This window comes from Rhopalosiphum maidis, chromosome 2 (genome assembly GCF_003676215.2).
Source record: "Rhopalosiphum maidis isolate BTI-1 chromosome 2, ASM367621v3, whole genome shotgun sequence".
Lineage (NCBI taxonomy): Eukaryota > Metazoa > Arthropoda > Insecta > Hemiptera > Aphididae > Rhopalosiphum > Rhopalosiphum maidis.
Genome location: NC_040878.1, coordinates 33,591,178 through 33,617,657, shown reverse-complemented (window position 1 = coordinate 33,617,657; position 26,480 = coordinate 33,591,178). Strand labels below are relative to the sequence as shown.

Sequence of the window (26,480 nt, the reverse complement as noted above, 5' to 3'; positions counted from 1 at the left end):
TTAATAATTTTGATTCTTTTGGTGCATTTCTAAAAAAAATCAACTTTAAAGTTAAAACGCTTATAATATAAAAAAATATAGTGACAGTGTTTTTCCAATAATTTTTAATTGGTGTATGAAAAACTACTATAAGAAATCTTGTATTTTCAAACATTTTTACGTAAAAACAAAAATTGCATCTTACAAAAAATTAAAATAGGTCCAGTAGGTATAATTTCTAATATTCAGCGAAATTCAGTGAAATTTCAAGTCTAAAGTTATAGGTAATAGTTTGCTTAATATAAATATATAAATATATAATGTTTTGAAAAAAAAATTTAATATACATTATTAATAGTATTTAATTATTTAAAAACAGAGGCTGGTCCATGATCCTCTTACAATTTTTTTTTTGTATGCGATGATAAATCATTGAATTTAAATTTAACGTATCCATTTCAGTCACTTGATATTCAAATCTACTATACAGTAAAGCGATTTTTCTGGTTTTTTGATTATATAATAAACAGTCTCAGGGTTTAGATTTCATTTTAGTTTCTGAGTAGAATATATAGTGTGTGTAATAGTGTGTGGTTTTTTTAAGTATTTGTTTTGTAAATTATTCCAGTTTCAAATATAAATATTTTTAAATAAAAATTAATAATGATAAATGAATATTATATTAGTGAAAGTGCAATAACTTCCAAGTTTTCTTATATTAATTGAAACATATCGATTGCTATTAAAAGATACTTTTTTATAGAGACTTAAAGAAATTTTAAATACTTTCAGGAAATTTGGTAGTATTCCGTATTCTAATTATAGTACACCAAACTAAGTCACGCGTGTCAAAAATGTATGTATACATTTTTTTATAAGAGTAATTTCAATATTAATATCAAAAAGGTTTCTAGTTAAGTTCATGCAATTATGATAAAATTAATGTTTAAAATACCTGTAGTAGGAAAAGGTAAGCCGTCAGAGTCGTAGACGATGCCGGCAAAAACACGTTGTTTCCTCTGTTCAACGTCATCTTTCTGTCCAAATCCTCCTTCACTACTATCTGTGATATACAGAGGATGGTAGTGTTCGCCTTTATTAGGGTCATTTCCTACAGAATTGTTAATTAAATTTGTTAGGTATTTACATTTTAATCGATCTCGTTAATTTTAAGCAAAAATTTGAATAGTTTATACAAACAATGATTATACGTATGTATTGTACGCGTGTACACATATAATATATATTACATTGAAATATTACTATACTTAAATTACCTCCTTCGACAATGAATGTGTACGTCTGTCTCCTCTCTACAAAGATTTCTGGTATAAGTTTGTCGTTTATATACCAAACGATGTCACCGGTGGAATGCCCTTATTAAAAAAAAAAAAATCTTAATTGTTATATACGAGTAGATACATAATATTAAATTATTGTCATTAGCTATTAGGTATAATTTTAATTTCAATTCATTGTTGGTAAATAATAAGTAGCAAATTGCATTTTTGGTATAGTAATACACTTATTTATAACTGGTACTAAAATTATAAAATACTTTTTAAATAAATCTTTGAAATTAACGTCTTTAAAATGACGAATGATGATAAACACTGAAGAATAAACTGAATGTAAAATAAATAGTCAAATTTATTATTGTTATTTTTTGATATTTGATTCACCGTAACTAATTGTTAAATATTTTGTAAATAAATAAAATTAGTGGTTTTTTTTATTGCTTCCCCGTCGCCTCAGATGAAATATGTCAGCTGCAGATAACTTATACTAAAGTATTTTAACTACGTCAATTCGTAAATCACACAATAAAATACTTGAAACTCGTATATTATAATGAATACTTCAATTTATTTAACCAAATTTAAGGTGGTTCTAGTCGGTAAAAAAAAATCATTGTTAGACTACGTAGTGACAAGATTGTTGAATTTTGATTATCCGATTTTAATGCTGTAAAAATTCTAACATTCCTTAACATCTCCTCTAGACAACCGTCGAAGCAATTTTTCAAAGTTTGAACTTTTGACACGGTTATAAATTATAATACTATACAAATTTCCACTTTTACAACATTTTTGTTCAATCATATGTATTAAAGAAATATGCATTTCTAAGATATCCTTTGACCGTTCTCTAGAGGAGGTATTAATAAATATTAGGATTTTTACAGAACTAAAATTGTACCAGCCTAAGTCTCACAATTTTTTCACGGTCAAGGTATGTTTTTATACTCAAAAAGTAACGGAATACTTTTTCCTAATTTAATATTATTCTTACCCGTAATAGCCATGTAACCCCGAGTACCACCTGATGGCCCGAGCTTAGCTTTAAACTCTTTCTCGCCAATGATGATGTTGGGTGGCCACGCGGTCCGTTCCATGTCATCGTCAAGATTGAACAGGGAGTATGTACACGTATGATCGTCTCTGGAGTTGAAATTTATTCTTATTTCGTCTGTGAACATCATAAAAAAGTATAGTCATAGGTGGTAATCGGGTAAAATTTTTAAGCCACAGTTCCCGACAATGGATTTGGTGCAATATATAAAATTTATTTTATATTTAACGGTTCGGTTATTATGTTGGTCAAATTAATTAAGCAAAATGAAATGCGATCACTGGATGGTTTCTTCTCTCACCTTATTCATGTTTTTTTTTTTTTATAATATAATGTAGCACATATTATTATTATGCCTTTGGGTATAGATTGTACTATATTCTCTAATAAAATTTAAAAAAAAGATGTTGGTCAAATTGTATTAATGCAATAAATTATATCAATAGCTTGTCAATTAAAACCTTTAAACATATTAAGGTAGACAAACAAAAAGCTTGGCATAGATTATTTTAAAATAAATATGTTAAATTAAATATCGAGATACACAGAGATGTAACTAAATTGCCTATTCATACCTCCGTTTTATCATAATTATTGAATCATTGATAAAAGTGTTAAAGAATTGATGTAATATTATAAGGAAATTGCACTGTATTATAATACAGCTTTCAAACATGTTGATCATCGATAATATAAGCGTATTATGTTGCATAAGGTCTCGTTTATTTTATATTTTATTATTAAGTTTAGAGAATAAAAATTGTAATTATCGTAAATTATATTATCTACTGGTTAATCGGTTATCATTTATTATAATACATAAACATAAGTATAGTTCAACATATTATATACGAAAAAACATATTTCGCTTAATATTATATTAATAAAATAAAAATATATTTGTTTTTTAATTATGTGTGTATATAGTATAGATCTGCGATGAAAGATCAATACGACGGTAGTTATGAAGATTAAATTAACTCAACTAATCAAAACTTCATTGTTTACGTAAATGAATGGACGAACATTATAAGAGTTGTATTCACAAAGACAAAAAGAATTTCAAACAGCTGCCTCGCAGGAAAATTATTATGATAATATATTACATTATGTATGCATGTAAATTAGTAATTATAAATAATAATAATATATTATAACTAAATGTATTCATGCAGTATTAAAAATGCTATAATAACGCGCGTTTGTAAAACCCAAAGGCAACTATACAATAATAATTGACTATGTTATAAAATACGCGTGCGAACTCGATTATTGTGACACAGGTGTTTGTGTGCTTTTTCAAGAACGTTTTGGCATTGAGTGATAAGTGCCGATTGCCGATTGGTTTTCCTTTCTCGAAATCGTTCTCAAGCATTTCAAATCAAATGGGATTTTGATACAGACACATTAAATCTGTATTTGTGGGTAAACAATAAACGTATAATAGGACAAACAGCACATTTTGAAATATCCAATAATGTATATATATATATTGTGTGGATATGTTGTATCGGTGTATGATTTATTCAAAGAAACGTTATTTTCTCGTGACATCCCACACCTTGAAAAATATTCATAACATTTCATTGGCCCCTTGCGATTTACCTTCATCTTCCCCGAACACATAAATATATGTTTTTGACGAAGTGATAAATTATATAGATATTATTATAATATAATCCAGTGGTCGCAAACTTTTTGGACTACTGGGCCACATTCATAATTTAATAAGAGTTCGCGGGCCAGACAAAAATAAAAATGTTTATATTCAAGTAAACTTCGTTGTTGTAGAATTTAAAGCAGGCCGTGTACAAAGACACGCGGACCGCCGGTTGCCGACCACTAATATAATCTGATAACCATGAGAGCATTTTATGGTGTTCAATTTTTAGGTTTAGAGAGCAGCGATGTTGTATATAGGTACATTTTACAACAATATTCCTATACTTTTTATATCTGCCATAATTTTTGGATCAAAAATATTTAAATTCTGAGAATAGTTTTTGTCAGTAAATTTTAAAAATAATCCGATAAAACAAAAACAAAATTACCAACAATTTATAGAAAAATGATGGATAAATTAGCCATTGCTTATACGATATTAGAATCTAACCTCTGGTCATGTCTTGGATTGCATGTGCGCCCGGCTGGTCGGAACTTCCCAGAGGGCCTATGGCTGCTATGACCAGTGCGGCTGCATCCACAGGCACCTGCTGGTCGTTGATCGCCTCGTTGGTCTGAACCGGCCGTCGGTACACGACACACGTGACACCGTTACGCCGAGTGCCGGTCACCAGGACTGCATCGTTTCGTCCACCTAGCCGTTCGTCCTGGCATACACCATTTTTGTCGTCACATTCGGTGGTTGCAGACAGGTAATAGTCCTCAGCGAGAAACGAGTTCTTTTCCCGATTGTAGAACACCACTACCACGTCACCACCGATCATCGTCACGCTGTTAAGGTAAAATTAATAAAATTGTTCAACTTTTTATAATGGCATTTCACCAGTATTTTTTTTTAGTTCAATATGGACAAACTTTAAATAAAAATAAACTTTTATTTAATAATATTTCAGAAGAAGCATATAAAAAATAAGATACTTTCTTTTAATATATTTCAATATTTAGTTAATATTGAATGTCATTTCCGTCGGCTCATTCTTTTTTACAAAACTATATTATTTTTTGAAGTAAATATAATAATATTATGGATTATAGGTATTATTATACATTTAAACATTGATATTTATAAAGAAAAGTCATTGTTTCTATATAGTATACAATATATCAAGAGATGGTAGGTACTAACCTATTTTGGTTACCACTGAGACCAAATGCCATATATTGGTTTTCACGTATTTTCCCGGTCAACTGCACTTGGACCCAATCATCTTGCACTTCCCAGTGCACTTGTAGTTTACCGGGTAATAGTTCTCGACAATTGCTCATCTCCCAATGCCCTTCGGGATCTGAAGTAGTGCTGCTCGTCTAAAGTAGCGTAAAATTCGATTGTTTTTTTTTATTATTATTATTATCATTCTATTGTTTTCTTTAATATACTATTTTTTTCGAGTTTAACTTAAAATGTATATCACATGATCAATTATAGTTACTTATTCTAAATTTCTAATTTTTATTGGGATTAAATAGATGAGAAAAAATAGAATTCTAGTTAAAGCTAATTCATTGAATACGAATTTGCGTATAATAATAAATGTAATTTAGTCTGTGTTGATAGTGGTTCAAGGACTAATAACTCTTGATATTTGAGCTAAATATATTATTACAAATACTAGATTTAAACTAAAAAATATCAGTAAACTGTTTACTTACTGGATTGTACCACCATGTTGGCTGTAAATCCGAATTGCAGCACAAAATAAATATAAACAAATTTATTAATAACCATATTATAATATACGGTTTAATAAAAAAGTTGTATAATTAGTTTTATAAAGACAACCTTCTCGTTAATTAACTTCTCGAATAGCGCTTAAAAACAATTTTGTGCCAATAAACAAAATGTAGGTCTTTTATGTATTCAAAGAAAATATATTTTTTAAACACAATTTAAACGTTTAAATTTATGTTAAGTTATAATATATTATGATGACGTTTTGTAAGCAAATATTTTAATAAAATAGATTGAAACTTTTATTATAAATAAATGTCGATTTTTAATTGACTTGAAATACACAAAAAAATATAGAATATTTCTTCTAACTTAATTATTATATTATCATAAGTTGTTTTGAGAAAATATCGTTTACAATTTCAATAACTTAATTAATAAAATATTTTCTTTGAATATTTCATTTTTTTTAAGTATTCAAAATGTAAATGGCAAATGTATTGTAATACAGTTACGGTTTATTGTAGATAAAAAAAAATTAAATTACTCTGCTTTTTTATAAAACCAATAAAATATTTTATAATCGAATAAATTTAAAAGTTTATACTTGAACGGAAACTCAAACTTAAAATTAAATCGAAAGTAGAAAAAATGAGAAAATAATAACTGAGAACGTTTAAAAACAGGATGATTTTTTTATCATTAAACACTCATTATTTCGTCAAGTATTGACTTTTTTTTAAATATTTTGTTTCATGCTTTTCTAAAACTGTATTAAATTTTTATTTTTTTTACCCATATATTTAATAGTGAAATCACTATAAACTTTTGATTTTCAAATGGTATTCTATATTTAAAATATCTTTAAATAGTATGGCTATTTTTTTTATTAATTTTAACGTTAAAATTATTATTTTTCATTTAACCGTTAGTGAGTTATAGCTGCTCAAAATTGGGTGATTTGTGGTTTTTAGGTATTCGTCCTAGAAATTATTACTACTGTTAGGCGTTGGTAACTACAGGTACAAAATTCATCACAGCGTTGATTACGAGTGTATTACATATGATTATAAACGTAAAAATTCATAAAAAAATAGCCATATTAATTTAGTACATTTTATATATAGGTTGCCATTTAAAAATCAAAATTATATGGTGGCTTCACTATTAAATATAAGGGTAAAAAAATAAAAAAAAATATCATATAGTTTGAGAAAAGCATAAGATAAAATGTTTTGAAAAAATGTCAATACTTAACGAAATAATGAGTGTTTAGTGATAAAAATAATCACTGTTTATTATGTATAAATAAAAATGTCTTAACTATTGCAATTTTCTCAAAAGCTCAATATTGTTTACATATATTTACACATATATTTTATACTGTAAAAATATCCAATTATTATATACTTCTCCCCCCCACCAAAAAAAAAAAAAAAGAAAAGTTGTCAATGACTCAAAGCCAAACTGCACTAAAAACGAAAACAAAAAAAACTCACAAATAATATTTTGTAAATCATAGATGGGCTGATGTATTATAAAAAATATAAAATGAAAACTAAAAACTAATAACAAAATCAATAAAAATAAAAAAACAATACTTGATCAACATGATTATATATATATATATGTGTATAAGAAATAAAATAATATAATACTGATACAATATAACGATTTGCTTAGTACATATTTATTCAGGGGAGTACAATTATGATAATATAATATTACTGCGTATGTCATAAAATATGATAATTATAGTCGTTGTGGTACCGCTGTACCGGGGCCAAGATTTCACCGCCGGTTTGCGGGTAAGATCCAAAAATCCACGGCGGCGGCGGCGGCTGCGGTGGCGACCACGACTGATGGCGCCTCGGCTTTTTTGTCGGCCCAACAATCGTCGGTCTACCCGAGCTCCGTCCGCTACCGCCGTTGATTCTACTACTCACGGTGAGCTTGGTCTGCCCCAACGCTGGTGGCACGTCCAAATCATCCGGAACGTTAACGTGGCCGAAATTATGCGTGTACTGCACGCACCAGACGGCCAGCCAATCGATCGAGTGCATCGTCAGGCTTCTGGGTAATTGGATTTCTATGTCTTCCCCCTGGTAGCCCTTCAGAGGTTCCAAGCTGAAAAAAAAATATAATACGTATTACATAAAACATTTTGATTAAAAAACGGTATTGTTTTCGTTGCACTATGATAATAGTAATACTTGGTAGTATACCCACGAGCACTGTACCCAACCAATGATATATTGATATACATAATGGTTTACCAAGTAATACTCACCTTAATTTCTTTTCATTTTATAATTAATTTATTAATTTTCACATATTTATATAATTTTTAAATATACTAAAATACCATATTTTCAAATTATTGAGATTTTTGTATTACTTAAGGAGTGTTTTGTGGAAATACAAACGTCTGTTTATCAACGAGAACGTCCTTTTTTACTATAAATTATTTAAACATTATAGTGTATGATTTTTTTTCTATATTATACTCATTTAAAATACTTTGAACTATTAATTTTTTGATTATTTAAATTTTTATGCTAAGGATAATAATTCTTAACCCAAAAATGGTTTTGTAAAAATATAACAAATTTCTAATAATTGATCTAGTATTTATTACACGTTGACTATTTTTAAAAATAATAAATATTTATGGATTAATATTAATTATTAGAACTATTTCATAATTACCATAACCCCCTATCTTTCAAATCTATTATTCGTAGTACATCGTTTAATACCTAAAAAACTACTTGTTTGAATTTGAATTTTAATATATCAACATATTTTGAAAAATATCCAATAAATAATTTAAAATAGAAAAAGAAGGGCCTTTTTAAGAAATTAGTAGTTTGTATCTTCACAGGATACTCCTTAAGTAGTATAAAAAATGTCAAGTGTTTTAAAATATTCATTATTGAAGAAGAAAAAGGAGGTGAGTATACTTGGTGTTTGGTGAATCATACTGTATAGTTACTAATAATATTTTAAGGTATTATTTATGTATAGTGATTAAAAATGTATACCTATTATAATGTTATATAGTGTTAGCATATACGAATATATTATGAATTTGATATTAGGACACCGGATTAAAATTATAACGTAAACGATCGTGACCAACCGCGCGCAGGTAAATGATACATGTATAATATGTACGGTAAATATAAAAATGAAAATTAATTTATTGTAAAATATGTAATGTTTTATAAAATACATTGTTCATTTTCACAAATTTAAAAACAAACATTAATGACCATAAAAATACTATGTTTTGAACTAATATAAATACACATTAATTAAAAAGCTTTGAATTTTGATTAATATTATGGTTTACGATAAAATAATCATGTACTATATTATACAAAGCAAAAGAGCGGTTGCCATGTGCGACAAATATAATAATTTATGGCATGTACATCACTCGCCAGAGAAATAAATAAAGCAACTAATGTATTCATTTTTCGTAACTGTCGACTATTAAAACATAAATCTTGGAAATGATCAAAGCTAGGCAAATGTGTTATTTGGAGAAGCACAGGATATACGAAATGTTTAAGGTAAGTTTACACCGATTCAGGTGTGTATACAACATTTTGTTGTATACATAGAAATTCCAAAAATAACTTTTATTTTATTATCATGTAATCAAATTAATATTATTGTCAAAAATTTGATTATCGTAATTTCAAAAACGCACACTAATTTAAAATTTAAATATCAATAAATATTTTCTAATAATTAATATTTCCCCCCCCCAATTATACTCAGTTAGTTACATATAAAATAAGTGATCTAAAGACGGAAATGTAAAGAATAATAAAGATTTAAATTGTATTATACCTTGTACTTAAATGAGTAAAAGTAAATCAAACGTATACCTAAATAATTTTTCAAGAAAGTTATTATATTTATGTAATTTTTATTTTGTTTTTAATCGTTTAAAATGGTTCCTAATACAGGAAACTATGTATATTCATGATAGTATTATAGTGTTGGATAAACGTTCATATTGACAATTTTTTTTGTTCCTAGAACATGGTTAAAGCACTCGTCATATTCCAGCCCCCGGACCTTTACGGTTCGTCGCGTGGTATTTGAAACGCCGGCGTCATGTGGACGTACCGAAAATCCTATTGCTTGCTCCCCCCGATCACCGGTTAGATACAGGTATATACGAGTGAAATCTCCCCTTACAGATTACACTCATCCATACCCACTGGGAGTTGGGGTAGAGCTTATGTATATCGCGAGCCGCAATCTTGTGTAAACATTGACTACTCGTCGATTTTGTTTAGACAAAGTGTACGTTGCACTCAACATAGCCAAAAGCACCGGAGTGGTAACCATCGATCGGCGGAACGTACTACGCAGACACCGGAAAAAACGAGTTCGTACACACACGAGATATAGAACATACGCCACATAACGTATTATGTGTACCCTCTCCGATATTTTTGTATACGCGTTTCTTATATTCTGTATTCGCGTGCTTCTGTTATATGTATATTTTCTGCAATGTACTTGTTGAAATTAGAAAATAGGAATATTAATGTTATACGTAGGTACATACATTGGAACAAAACTGTAGAAATGAAAAATAAAACACGAATGTTTTTATTTTTTTTTACATTTGAAAAATACTATCAAAAAATAATAAAAATGTATGATTACAATAAATAACGTACTATCTGCAACATGTGATGACGCTACAAGAAAAAAATATATCGAATAGTAAACAAATATATTTTATATTTGAATATAGGATATAAGTTTTAAAAGTAGTTGACCTTATCCACAACTTTTCAATTTAAATGGAATACAAATAACAGTAAAAAAAAAAGTACTTTAATATAATTTTAGTTTTTAATTTCGTTTTAATTTTTTTTTCAGTACTAATACAATATGCAGTTTTTTTTAAATCTATAGTATTTGAAGAAAAATACGTGCTAAACAAATATTTAAAATTCAATACTTTGATATTTATTTAAACGATATTATTGATTAAAACGTTCTGAAAGTATATTCGCTGTAAATCCACAGTTCAAATAATACCTTATTATAATAATATGATTATTCTATGTTCATTATTTACGTGTGATTTAGAGAGACAACGACGACGACGACGACGATGACAGATGTGATTCGACGAATTTTATGACCATGTTGTTGGAGTACATGAAAGCGAAAGGGGCCTCGGAAAAAGGATGGTTACTTTTGGGTAAAATAATATGAACCAGTAAAAATCTTAATACATTGACATAATGTTTGAGATTCTGTATATTATTTATATTTACAGACATCCCAAATAGTAATAAAGAAGCAGACATGATGATAAGTCTTGGTATTCTACCGACACACACAATCGTGCTGAATAAATCAGTAGGTAAGACGGTTGTGAATTTCACTGTTTAAACCATTTATGATGAAATAATATTAAATTGATATATTGTCAATTCAACTGTTTGTCATTTTATACTATTGTGTTCAAAATATACAATTTTTGTTTTCAGGTTTATGTGAAACTCAAATGAAAATTGACAAGTTCAATCTGATTTACAAAAACATAGAATTTGAAATTAAAATGAAATTTCGATTCACGTTAAAAGTTAGATTATTGCATTATTATATTGTTATAAACTGTATGTACTGAGGTACATCGTATTGAGTATAAAAAGCCGATGAACTTTATGTGAAAAAGTTTACTTAAAATGTTTTTTTTCGATAAAAGTATAACGCAATAATAGTTTCACGTGGTAATATTTCCATACTATATAATTTAAAAGTATTCTTAATATATCTTGTAAACACTTTAAAAATGAAAGCAACGTAAAATATTAAAAATATTAAAAATCAAAGTGTATAATGTATTATTGCCTTTAACACTGTACGTTTTACATACTAATTAGTTAGATATTTACTTATACCAGTATTACACCAATTGTATTCATTTGGATAGGAAATCAATGTGCAGGGTAAATCAATCGACCAGATAACAGAATTGTGCCTGGATCAAATAATACGCCAAAAACCGTCTGACGTTCCGTTTGTGCCTAGAGTGACAGTTATCGGTCCTAAAGGATCTGGACGTTTTTTCGTAGCCAGTGCTCTATCTAAGAGATTCAATTTAGTCAACGGTAGGTTTGATGGTGGGTGGTAGTATTATAGTTAATTGGTCAGACGACTTCTTTGATATACCCACCTTATGATATTATCAATAAATAATAATTATGTATAATTTATCATTAATCGTGTGGTGTACAGTGGATTTTGATCAAATGTTGGATCAAAAAACTGTCATTAGTAACAGAAAAATCGCCGAAGAAACGATATACTCGTGGTTAAAAGTATATTTACATACCTAAATTTCAAAACGATAAGAATAACGTTAATACTTTATAAAGTCGTTTATTTTGTTTTAGGAAAAACTAATGGAAGAGAATTGTGTAGAAAATGGTTATGTAATTAAGGGTTTCCCGCGTACAAGAGCTGATTTTGAGTGGTTGGATTCAACTGAAATGGCTCCAAATCGGTATTATATTGTTTAGAGTGATTATTTAAACAACAAACGAAATATTGTCAGTAAGCTTTGTATTTTTTTAAAAAAAATATATGATAGTGTAGCTGGACATTTATGTTATTTTTAGAGAGAGAGAGAGAGGCTAGAATAAAGTAAATAAAGTATAATTTATTTCACGATCACTAAAATAAGGTTATATAGCTGAAAAAATCCAAGTTTTGTTTTTTTAATATCGAATTTAAAAATAATATGTTTAGAGTTTTTGTCCCTAATGTTTGTTAATAAAATCACGGATTGTAGAAACATTTTTTTTAACCTACAGAGTCATATTTTTGGCGATCAGTTTCCCAGAAATATATAATCGTTTCAAGAACAGGTGCTTGGTCAAAAATACGGGAACTACTATGAGCCTGAACCGAGCGGTCGACGAGCTAAAAGCTGGTACGTTGAAATTCGAACATCTAAGCCGGTATCCGTTGGATTCAGGAAAATTTTTATGCGAGTTTAAAACGTATTGCAAATATTTAAAAGTAAGCCTATAGTCTATATAATAATCGGTATATATATATATATTATTTAACCATGTGATGATTGTATAATATACATATAAAGCAATTGTTTTTCACCATGTTTAAATATTTGTGTAATATTATGTATAATTACTAATAAGTCATTTTATAGCACTATAATAAGCATTAGGGCTTTCAATAAACGCGTTTAAAAATGTTTAAATATGTATTTTAAATTTATTTACATATCACTTAAAAAGTATAAACAATATATATTACCTACTCGAAAAGTTTAAACCCCAAATTAAAAGAAAAAATGGAAAAACGGGTTTTAGTATACTAGCTATTATTTGTATATTACTATAATAATAATATAATACATATTGTATACGATGGTAATTTTTATCAAACACAGTTAGACAGAATAAATATTAAATACACAGCCCTGATAATTATTATTTTAATATTATTAATCGCACATATAGATCGTATATAAAAATAAATGCTATACAGGAGATGCTCTATTATTGCGGAGATAGTTGTTCTATCGTCACTTTCGGTGAGTCTCTGTGCGACAAGGCGTCAGCGTGCGTCGTATTCCCGAGTCCGGCCTCGGGTCCGAGACCTCGCGACCGTATGCCGAGTCGGCTAACCGCCAGCCTTGCTGAACGGATGCTTTTACCCGCGGAATACGAAAACGTCTGTCGCGAGTCCAGGTTGTCCGAAGCCGCTCGGAATCTACTGAACGCCCTCAATCGAGACGCTAAACGACTGGAAAATAGCGGTTTCCATCAGGCTGTTTAGACAACACAGTCTATTCGCAATTAAAGATTTTTATAGCCGCGAGATTTTTACTTATACGAAAACGTAGAAATAATCGATCGTCGATACCGAATGTGATTTTCTTGTTATTTAATATGATATAATTAATAAGTATTGTGCTATATATCGTCGAAATAACGTGGTTTATTACCTCCCGACTTCGTTTGGTACTTTGACGCCGTAAGCTGATGGCTCCGAACCGTTTCCGACGAAAAAATACGCGTCCGGCCCCAAGCCGTCATAGTGTAAATTTGGTATGTAGAATGTCCGTGCGTCAAGAATACTGATATTACCTGACCGCAAACTGTGAGCGAAACGTTTAAACTCTGGTAAGATTCGTGGTTTGGGTGGATCCAGTGTGATTGGTATGAACACCTCGCCGAAGTTTACCTGAAAGGATAGATTAAATCAATTAAAGACAATGTACCGTTTATTGTGTATGTACTATTTATAGGTATTTACAAAATGTTGAAATGGTTCAGATATTATCATATTCCTTTTCTACTTCCTATTCATTCATTATTGTGATCCAATTTGTTTTTATTATTTGTATAACCGAATAGATTGAACGAGTTTATTTGTTCGTCTTTAGCTTTCAACATTATTATTATTTTATATAATACAGCTCAACAATTAAAAGCATTATAACATAATATTTTTGATAAAGTTATTTATTAAATATCCACTCGACTATACTCTACACGTAGAATCGTATAGAATCACGTAAATGTATATTTACACTAAAACTTGAAGTTCTATTGTTGGTAATGATTTATTTAACTTAACTTAATTTAATTTCTGATTCGAACTGCGTGCCAAACAATTCTATGATACATTTTGCTAGCATGAATACCTATTATTGTTATTGTTTTTATTTCACCTTTCTCAACCTATATTATTGACCGTATAAGATTTTGAAAACTTAGCGCCCTCATCGATACAACACAAATTAATCCGTCGCTGCAACCACTGTGACTTCCGATAGATGTCAATGGCGGTAAGACTATGCGACATACGTTCTTTTATATTACTAATGACATTGGACTAGGTATTATAAAATGTGTCTCGATGTTTTTCTATCAGTTTACATTGTGTCTCTATACAATGCTCGTCACCTTATCGTAAGATTGATTATGAAAGCTTTGTATATATGTATGTATACTAAACAATATCTATAATAAATGATTCTCTGCATTCTGTAATAATCTCATGTATCGATTCGACTGGAAAAATCCATTTGAAATAATTTTAAAAAACTAAACAGAATAGAAAAACAGCATTTCTTGCGTAAGTTAAAATCATTCGGTGAATAAATATGGTTATAATATCATTAAGATGTATAAATAACTATAGATATGATATATTAAATGATTATTGGTCGTGGGCCCGTGATAGTATATTTTACACAAATGCAATATGATTTATAAAATATCAATGAAATTCTAATATAACAAATGGCTATGCGTACATTAACTTTATTTTTTATAAAATTTATTGGAACAGCTTTAAAAACATTTTTATGCTTCGAGTTTTAATATATCAGTATTACTCATGTTCAATCAGAACACGGCGCTGTTTAAAGTTGTAAGCCTTGTAATGAATGTGTATATAGTGTAAATATAAAATTTACATTTATTTTTTTTTTTACATGAAGATATTCAATATACGTAGGGCATATTTATTAGACTGGTGTACGTTTTATGTGGCGTGGTTCCGTGTTAAAATTATTTTCAAAACACTGGTTATTTAATTAAAATATAACGATAAAGGAAAAAAAATCATTGAAACTTAGTAATGATTTTTATTTTTATGAACTTTCTTTGTACAATTTACATACTATTATAACATATTAAATTCTGGTCCTGTTTTAGTTTCAGGTACTGACCGTAGCTTCTTGAACTCGTACTCTTACCTTGGAGAACTTTGCACTAAGTAAAGTTTCCCATATAATTTATATTCGGCCAAAGATTTGGCTTTTAAGTCTATGGTTGACTGTCGTGCCGCTTTTGAGAATTAACTATTGTCATTTTGTTATCAGCCACATTAGAGTTCCTTTCTACAGTAATACTCATGTACAAGACGCTCCACACAATAAGGAAGTATGTTTCATTAATATCTACAATATAATATGTTCCTTATTTCCTCTCGTCTCTTTGAATCGTTAAATTAAAAACCCGTGTTCTTGAGTTGTAGCATTTTCCACGTAAAACAAGTGTCTATGATCGTTAAATTGTTCTTTCTCAATTCTTAAGTCTTAAAACCGTTGAACGAACAGCAGCATGTTTAGACTTTTTAAAAGGGGGTAGAATATTTAACTGTTGTTCGAGCACGTTATAATAAATAGACATTATGTAATACATAATATTTACATTTACCTGCAACCATCAACCGAAGTGTAGATACTAGTCAATTTTTAATAATTTATAACTAATTGTGTGTAAGGGAAATTATTATATTATGTATATTGTATATGTTATTACTTATTAGAAACATATTGGGGTTAATGAGACTATAGCTACGTTATCATGATAAATACGCAAAAATTATTTTATCATATTTTTATTGTTAAAAAATTAGGTTAACTTGTATACAAAATTAAAAATCACAGAAAAAAAAGTATTTTAAACACGAATTTTTATTTCAACAATAAAATGAGAAATAATGGACAAAAATAAGTCAAAGATGGGTATGTCAACCCTCCTCCGCCACCACTCCAATCGCTCATAAACATAATTTCGTGAGCGTACGATCTAAAAAAAAAAAATAATAGAGGGCTATATGCTAGACTGGATAATATGAAATATTACATAACATAAAAACATATTGACATAGTTTATGTTATGATTGCGTTGTGATGTCAACTATACCAGCAATTTTAAAAACACTGAACGAATCACGAATGATCTGCTAAGATAAGAAATCGTGACTGAGTACAAGTCAAAATATCATACTACTTAGAGTGATATGATTCAGTAGATATTTAAATTAATTAATGGCAATAATAATATTAATAATAATGAAAATTTTTCTAAATGTGTTTGTTAAAAAAAACATTTATATAAAATGTTCTTTTGACGAATATTCATAGTTACATAGTACACATGGTAATAATATAATATTATTTTTGTTCGAAGCTTAGACCAAAATAGGGATAACGAGGAATTATATCACTGTTGAAAAATTAACCAGCTTCTGAACTGATTAAACATTATACGAGGCATATCCAGAAAGTAATTGTACTGAGGCTCTCACGACCGCAGGGAATATTCTTTTACTATTTTCGCTACACTGATGTATAGCTATATTCCTATTCTTTATAACAAGATCATAACACGTTCAGTACGTTGAAAACTGTGGTCACAAGAATTTTTCTCGTGATACATGTCGATGGAGTCTACCGCCAAGTGCGAAATCCAGCGCCGTCATTCATTACCTCTTTGGAACGCTATAAACTGGAAGGTGTTAATTTTCTCAAGTCTATTGTTACTGGAGATGAAACTTGAGTTGCACACTATACGCCTGAAACCAAGAGACAGTCCGAACACTAGTGTCACACCATAGTTCACCCTCAACCAAAAAGTTCAAAACCATCATTTCAGTCAAAAAAATCATAGCATCAGTGTTTTGGGACCACGATGGCATCACATTGATTGAATATTTACCTCAAGGGGAGACCATCAAAGCAGCAAGGTACTGTGAAACCTTAAAAAAATTGAGGAGAGCTATTCAAAATAAAAGGAAGGGACTGTTAACAAGAGGAGTCTGCCTGCTGCACGACAACGCCAGACCCCACACAGCCAATGTCGTGAAGCAATTTTTGGGCTCATTTGGATGGGATATTTTGAACCGCCCTCCGTATTCCTCGACCTGGCGCCTTCAGATTACCATTTGTCCACTTCCCTGAAGAAGCACATAGGTGGAATACAATTTTCTACTGACAAGGAGATGAAAGGGCGGTCGAGAAGTAGACAAAGGAGATGGCGGTATACTCGATCGACATGTTTCACGAGAAAAATTCTTGTGACCACAGTTTTTGACGTACTGCTCTTGTTATAAAGAAGAGGAGTAAAGCTATACAGCAGTGTAGCGAACATAGTAAAAAAATATTCCCTGCGGTCGCGAGAGCCTCAGTACACTTACTTTCTGGATATGTCTCGTATTATATAATAGAAAAGACTACCACGCGAATAATCGGATTACATTTTAGTTTTCACTCGGTAATTTATGAAACGCTTAAACCCGCGTCCGACGACATATATATAAGTACGTATTCTCACGTAAATGTGCACCAGCTATTTCTTCAATAAGAATCTGTTCGTATTTTTTCCCCTCGTCGTAAAGCGAACAAAAGAGGTATAAAAGATCTAAAAGACGTAACATAACGTGTCCGTCGTGGTAGTGGTAGTGGTGTTGATGAAGGGTGAAAAAAATAAACGAAGTTAAAAAACGTCACGAGATTTGCTGACTGTAATAATAATAATATAATAATAAACGGAGAATGGTGAATAATAGCTCACAGGGACGAATATTGTACATATATCGTTAGCGCAGTGGCCCCGGACCGATCCACCTCAGTACTCTGCAGCAGCCCTTTCCGCAACAAGCGGAACCCATACTCCCCGCCGGCTCGCACGCCCGAACGCCAATCATTCACCCTAAAAGTGGTATTTTGCCTTTTGGCCTTTACTGTTCACCACTCTCTTTTTTGTCAAGGCAGACGAACCGTCTCGAAAACATTCTATATTATGTTACAGTTACAATAGTAATAATAATAGTATAAATAATATATAATACAACTGCTGCACATCGTCCTAAAGGTATACACTCATTCTCATGAGTCATTGGTCTGGAAAATATTATTAACGTGATCATTTTTAGTTTTTATTAATGAATAAATTAATCGGTTACTATTGGTTTTACAAGATCTTATAAGTATTTTATTTCTTTTATTTTTTATTACCTCTAGACTCCCGGGCCAATAAAAATGATTCCATTTTAAACTTTTTAAGGGTGGTTTCTGGTAGAAAATTGGATCTAGTTGGTACTAGTAGAAAAATATGGAAAAACTGTAATATTTATATTGAACAAGCATATAACCTATGTATTTTTAAGTAAAAAAAGCTCAAAAATAATAAAATATAGATGTTCCCAACAATTATTTTTAAGTCAATTTTTTTTTTTTTTATAAGCATTAGTTCTTTTCTAATAAGTTTGTACAAAATTAGATATTGAAACGATTAAAAGATATATTATCTAACAATCTTAGTAATATTATATGTTTTAAATATTGATGCGTCACGGGAATTTTGGGGGCTTTAAGTTTTTCTTCATTACATAATCGCTTATAATTATTTTTTATTCATAATACAATTTTTAAAATATTTAGAATAATTTTAAACTATTTATGCTATTAACCTATTCACTCAGATTTTCAGGTACGTGTATTAATGTGCAAGACGTTAAGTTATATAAATATAACATTATAATAATATTAATAACTAATAACACAATTAATGTAATGTTTTTGCAACATATACTGTACTAATATTAGAAAAAAAATTACTGAATATATAAATAGTAATATTAGTATATAAATACCCTTATATAATATAGTCAATATAGAGGTTGACAAAATATTTTTTTTTTGTGTGTGCAATGATTTACTATTGAATTAAAATTTAACACATCATTTACACATCTCTTAAAATCTATATAATTACAGCTAAGTGACTTCTCGGGTTTTTTTATTTTTGTTTAACTACAACCTAATTGTGAGAGGTGAACATTTTTTCCTCATTATGGATAGAGAAAACTTTAAAAGGTTAGGTTTAAAAAACGTAAATTTCTTGTTAACACTTATAATATGTTCACAATAATTTTCAAAAAAAATAAACTTATCTCATTGAAGAGGCATCCGTAATAATATGTTGTATTTTATTTATTTTATTATGGTAATTGCGTTTTAAGTGAACGGGAGTTTTGTCGTAGATATATTTTTGTGTGTGTACAAAAGTTTCACGATAATATTTTTTATAATATGAATTTCTATATAAATCGGAAATTAGAAGCAGACAGTACTTCATATAATTATTATTGAAGAGGTCATTTTCGAAATGCCCCGGAAAATCATCAAAAACTGCCCTGCAGAAACTTAACGGCCTTCCGGGAAATTCGGATAGAGACCAACATGGTACAATTGCCGCTGGTCAGAAAAACTTTATTCATTATTTTATAACATTTTAATATTACTGCTTCGCTAGAGAGTAGTGATCTTAATTTCATCAGGCTTGATATAGTTTTTAATACATCACACTATAATATGATGTGTGTCTGTATAAATTCGCATTATTTTAAATTTGTAAGTTATTTGGTATTACATATTTACTATAGTATTTTGCGACAGTTTAATTATACATATGTTCAAAATATATACATTAGAAGTTGAAAAAATAAACGAAATTAAAAATAAATTGTTGATAGTTTAAATGTATAATGTATTACATTTAAAACATTAAATCTTATAATTACAGTATTGATATTCATACGTATTATTATAAGTATTATTTTTTACAAAACTTAAATTTCTTATTAAGTGTTTTAAAATAAATTTTATTACTTGAAACTTGAAACAATGTGCATATTACCATAAGCAAAATTGAAATAATATAGTAAATTATAACAAATAACTTATTTTAATAATTGTTTCAGATATAATACAAAATATACTTAAAAAAAAAAGATATCGGGGAAACTAACTGAAATCGTGTACTTCAGTAGTGGAATTAAAAAAAGTCATGACGATTTATTTATATTGGTTATAAATCATAATTATTGTATAAAGGTACTTTGTGCTTGTAAGTCTTCTGTTTTAATATTTTTTAAATCGTATTAGTCAGGGATTTTATCTTTCAGTAATTAGACAATTGATGATTATTATTATTAATCGTTGTAAAGATATATTATCTTTATAAATATTTTATTATGTTTATTACATTTTATATTGTTTTTAAGAGGATGCCACACTCGCTATCTTGTCTCCATTTTACATTCATACTATATAGCAAATTTTCAGTAGATCCCATTGTTAGTATAATAGTATTAATATGAATTTACCTATTATCAAAGTTAAACAATAGAAAATTTCAAGTGATATAGCCTAGGATTATTTTTTGATATTTTAATTTTTAAACTAGATATGAACATTTTCAATTTATAATACTTTGTATTTAACTATTAAAACATAGACAATTCAACGCTACATCGCTGATAATGTTCTAACTATTAACTTTGATAATAGATAAATTCATTCTAACATAAAAGCTAACAACACATAATGGGTTCTTCTGAACGAAAATTGTCTATGTTGTGTATTATATACTTGTGTGTATGTAATATAGAGACAACTTATACGTTAAATAATTGATTAAAAGAAGTTTTTAAATTTTAATTATTTTCAAATTTACAAGACAATTATACTTATAAAATGCTCATAATTTGCTTTTCAATTAAAATATCAAGAAAATCATCAAACATTCTTTGGATAATAATCTTATCTTCAAATTGTATAATTCAAAATGAACTTAATTCATAATTTTCATTATGAATTGTGTCAATTCATTTAAATTTTAAAAATAATAGTACAAATAGATAAATGTGAATTTAAAAATTAAAATTTGTCATTGTAATGATTCATTCTTCATTGGTCTAAACCAAGGATGGGCAACTGAAAGTTATTAGAGGGCCAATTTTTAGAAAATTAAAATTTAGCGGGATAGAGTATAGAGAGTAAAAAAAAAAGTCATTTAAAATATGCATTTTAATTTGGCATAGACGTAGTATAAAGTATAGACGATTGACTTTGAAATTGTATGATGTAATTTGAAAATGTAGCGCGGGCTAGATAAAAAAGGTTTGCGGGCCGGGTGTGGTCCGCGGGCCGCCAGTTCCCCAGCCCTAGTCTGAAAAATTATTGATTTCATTACATAAAATTTTTAATTTTTTAACAATAAAAACGTGTTAGATAATATTTGATTTAATTGTTGAGACCTTAAGTAAAAATAAAATATATTTAATCATAACTCGATATCAGGGACAACTATTTAGTTATTAATAGTTTCGATTGATTAATAATCACAAATATATAATATGTGTATAATTGTTTACCCCGATCTGTGAAATTAATGTATATAGATACTTATAATATTTAGGACATACAGAATAATATACTGGTTTATAAATTACATAAATAGTTTGTTGTAAGCAGTTGTTTGTTATATAAAATATTAGAATTTAACGTAGATCAATGGATCATGATAAAGTCATTAAAATATGTAAACATGTGTTGTAGATATGAACAATATGATATTATAAGTATAAATAACATGAACTCATCCATAAATCATGGTCGTTGACAAAGAAACTTCGATGGTAGATGACGTGTTTATTAAAATACATGACGTTTTACATAATGATACTAAGTAATAATAGGTTATATAGTATGTAACTTTTACATGTTATTTTGTTTTTATTTTCCATAATAATATACAATTAATTATGGAAACTAATGGTTTTTACCAAGTCTACTAAAATAAAAAAAAAATACATTTAATATAAATTGCCACTTAAATAAAATAAACTGTTTATTTTACCAAAATATATACATTTAGTAGAATTATAAACAGACGTTGGTTTTAACGTTGAGTAAAATTCGTTGTATATTATTTTAAGGTATCCGTATCGAAAAATGACAAAATAAACACGAATTAAAAACAAATTTTTAATTAATGTACATATATATATATATATCATAGATATAAATGGATGAAAATACATTTAAATATATTAAATATCTATTTCTAATGCATTTATTATTCGAACAATAATAGCCGTTATTTTAGATAAATTAAAAACAATTTTTCGGAATCATATAATATTCAAGGGTAAAGAGTTTTTTTTTTTTGCAACAATTGACTAATTATATAAAATACCTTAACTGGTTACTTTATATATTATAAATATAGTATTAATACAAAATAAAATATATTATATAATATATATAGTATAGTACATAATATGTTGTATTCGCAGTGCGTTTCAACTACCTAATGGATTTTTTTTCACCCTACCACAATGGTAAATAAAACAGTAGGTATATAGTGTACAATAATATTAATTACTAGCGATATTTTTTAGACGAGTGATTACAACTTTTTTTCTCGACATTTCCTCCATTTGACCACAATAAATAAGAGAAAAAAAGGCCTTCCGCACACCTTTCCACCGCAGTGGTGTCTCGAACATAGGGTGTGAAAAATTCGATATAGTATAAGATCCCACGGGATAACTCCATAAGTATACTGAGTCGTAAAGCCCGTACGTGCAGTAGAAAGGCGCCCGGTGATCGATGACACCGCGCTAGTAGTAGACACCAACCAGAAGACAAGTCATTTTGTGCCCGAATGAAAAATCTCCGGCACACTGATAAATTCTGTAGCTACGGTGTTGAATTACTGTGGTTGCGTTGTGTCATCGTTTTCAGTAAAAAAAAAAAAACCCGGCAAAAACATTCTTAGTAAGTATAATTAATAAAATATACCTACACATCGCGCTCGTTGGTTTTTTCGAATCACATTTCTGTACCAGAGTAGCACTAGACGATGATCTAGTTTATTATAGAATGTAAATTATCAAATATGCTCATTTTTTTTTTTAATTATAAATTTATTTTAACTATATTTTTTGAAATTTTGAAATATATTTATGGATTATAAAGTGCTCTGTCGCGATAGATACTTCTGTTTTTCAAACGACAGCCCTTTTTTTTTGTAATTGATAAGTAGATAATATTTTAAAACTATGTATTTCTCTTATTAACATTTTTGAACAAGTAGTGTTTTTATTATTTATTATTTTTGTTTATATTAAGAATAATAGCCCTTAAAAATATTTTACGAAAATATAAATATATGTAATATCGAATCTAGTATTTATTATTCTTGGATCATTAAAAAAAAATTATAAATATTGATAAAAAAATATTAATTAATATGTTGCATATGTTCTTAAAATATATTTTAAAATCCAAATATCAAATTTTGAATGACTGTATGAATGAAAAATACAATGGGGATGAGCATACTTGATGAATCGTTCTGTATATAATTTGATCGTATTCTTATACACGAGCGGAAACATTAATAGAGGGTGAAATCTCAATCTTCGAACGTTTTTCTTTCCTCTGTCGATTTTACAAAAGTTTTTAATAAGCATAGGATTTCGGAATACAATCAAACTTAAGAAACTATAACATAATATTATGCTGTATATCATGCTTGTCAGATGTCGGATAATACATATATATTTATATTAATTAATTGCAAACACAACACATGGTGTAGTACGTTATTCTAAACATATGGCCACTGAAATATGTTTAAGTGTTTTAATTATAATAATTACTTTATTACAATTATTAAAAACACATTTATAAATGCATATAATTTCCTGTAAAATCAGATTTAGAGACGATTAAATGACCATTTATTTGTATTTTCGAATATGGAGTCACAATAATATAATAGCGGCAACAACCCCCGGCACACAGGGCACACTATGCAGTAGGTATATATACTATCTGTCCTTTTAAATCAATACAATATTATGTTGCAACGGAGCAGGTATATACAGCAATACAATTGTATATATTGGTCTTTGTAAAACGTTACAGTAAAAATATAATAGTAACGTGATTTTTTCGATCGTAGTTTTACTCTATAAAAATTATCATTATAATTATTAATTTTATTATATTTCTGTAAATGGTCTGCTGCAGAATCGAAGGCTTGAGTCAGGGGATATTTCGTTTACCATTATTTATATAATATACATAAACGTATTATATTATATAAATAGAGTGTACCGAACTAGGCCATTATATTATTATAAAATAATATGTGTGCGATTTTTATCGGTCAGCACAAAATAGAGTATACATGTTTTATGATACACTTGTATACCATTGGAGCTCCAATTCAGCCCCTGTTGCGGCAAACTGGAAACGCATGCGCTAAAACCGGTAGAGCCCTTCGAATATTTTATTATAATCCCGCCAAAACTACGTTAATTCCAGTCGTTAGTTCGGAATGAAAATCATATCCGGGACCGAGATACCGTGGCCACGGCGGTGACTATAATATGATGACAATACCAGCCAACCTATTTTTATTTTTATACAATTTAAATACACGCGTGTGCCTACCACCACCACTCACCGATGACGCTGCAGTCACCCCTTGTGCGCTTATATTTTACGGGACGGAAAAAGCCCGACACGCCGTACGGGCGTCGCCGGCCAAGGGTGAAAACCCTTTGAGATATCGTCTCCGGGAAATTACATTTTGAATCCGAGTCCGTATAGTGTTTTAGTCACGCCGCAGAAACGAGAGCCAAAGACCCGCTAGCTACTACACCGGTACATATTATTATATCATGTACGATGAGATCAGATCGATAAATAACCGACAACGATATTATTATAATATTGTGTATAACGGAGTTCACCGTTATTATTTTTGCTCTGTGGACTCAAAATCTTTGGATTCGAATTTAATAAGTCATTTGTTTACAAAAGTTCCTTGGGTTTGATTGTTTTTTTATCGAATACAATATAATCAATTTCCGGATAAAATAATATATATGCATACAATGGTTATCGTCCATTGTGTGGCTGAATTTTTAATGTATATTATATTTTATATGAATATAATAATTAAATAATATATACAGTAAAGTTGAACGAGACATTTTTTTTTCGTAATTATATAATTAACCGCACCCCGATCGTTGAGATAGTTTCATTAATTAGTGTATTATACAATTTATGCTGTTACTATAACTTAAGATTTTACTAATTAACCCATTTCATATTATTTAAGGATTATTATTATATTATTTTCGTCTTAGGAGTACCGTTTGTATAATATTTTTTACGACGTTTTTTTTTTATTTATATAAGCTGCAGTGGAGCAAATAAGAACAGTTCTAGTATAGGGATCTAAGTATTCCCGGTATTTATTTAAATATTATTACCTAAACGATTTTAGGGTGATGCCTTATATGTATTATATTATGCATTTTATCGATTTTTTATTCGATAATATCCTTGTCATTAATATTGACATTCAAAAAAGAATCACCTCTTTTTACACATAGATATTTACATATTATAATATTTATATATTTATAAATGGGTAAATATCTTATACAACGATAGAAAAAGAAGTGTTAATATCAATAAATATTAAAATATTTTCTAACCACATAAAAACAAACTAGCATACATTATAAAATAATAAATATATATCAATTTACAATATTTATAAATTAAAAATGTCAAAATACATAACAATAACAATAAGTAATCATTACCTAGCATTGAAAATGTACATTTTAAAACGATCATGATTTACTTAAAAATAATAATATTAATAAAATAATAAAAGGCTATGCGGGGCTCTAGGTAATAATCAGTCTTTTAAAGTATTTGGATACTAGTATTTAAATATTAAAAAAAGATCAGATAAAAATTTCGAAAAAAATTGACTTCATAAAAGAATATATTTTGTGAGTATTCGTAAAATAAATTATTTTATAAGTTTTTCAAAAGTATTTTTTACAATACTGGTTATAATCTTAGCTTTAAATTTTAGAATATGCTTATAAACCCTAATATAAAAACTAACAGCACACTATTGAAACTGGGGAATGAACATTTGATATGTCGTACGTGTGTAAGACGGAGATAAAACATGCGGATACTACGTCATCTTAAAATCAAGAGTTAGGGTTATAGACCAGGGATGGCAAATCCATGCTACATGAAAAATTAAAATATATTTATAAACAAAATATCAACTAAATATTAGTATCT

The 26,480-nt window shown here is 28.6% G+C and overlaps 1 protein-coding gene across 1 annotated transcript in view; it reads right to left on the bottom strand.

Moving 5' to 3' along the window:
- LOC113551558 (protein Skeletor, isoforms B/C) overlaps positions 1-26,480 on the bottom strand; it is a 93,192-nt gene that overhangs the window by 10,524 nt on the left and 56,188 nt on the right. Inside the window, exons 6-13 of the mRNA XM_026953857.1 lie at positions 13,704-13,942; positions 7,630-7,810; positions 5,665-5,685; positions 5,141-5,319; positions 4,445-4,785; positions 2,272-2,448; positions 1,257-1,355; positions 935-1,090 (exon numbers count right to left, since the gene is read on the bottom strand). Of these exons, the coding sequence (XP_026809658.1) occupies positions 935-1,090; positions 1,257-1,355; positions 2,272-2,448; positions 4,445-4,785; positions 5,141-5,319; positions 5,665-5,685; positions 7,630-7,810; positions 13,704-13,942 (1,393 nt within the window). The remainder of the gene's footprint in view (positions 1-934; positions 1,091-1,256; positions 1,356-2,271; positions 2,449-4,444; positions 4,786-5,140; positions 5,320-5,664; positions 5,686-7,629; positions 7,811-13,703; positions 13,943-26,480) is intronic.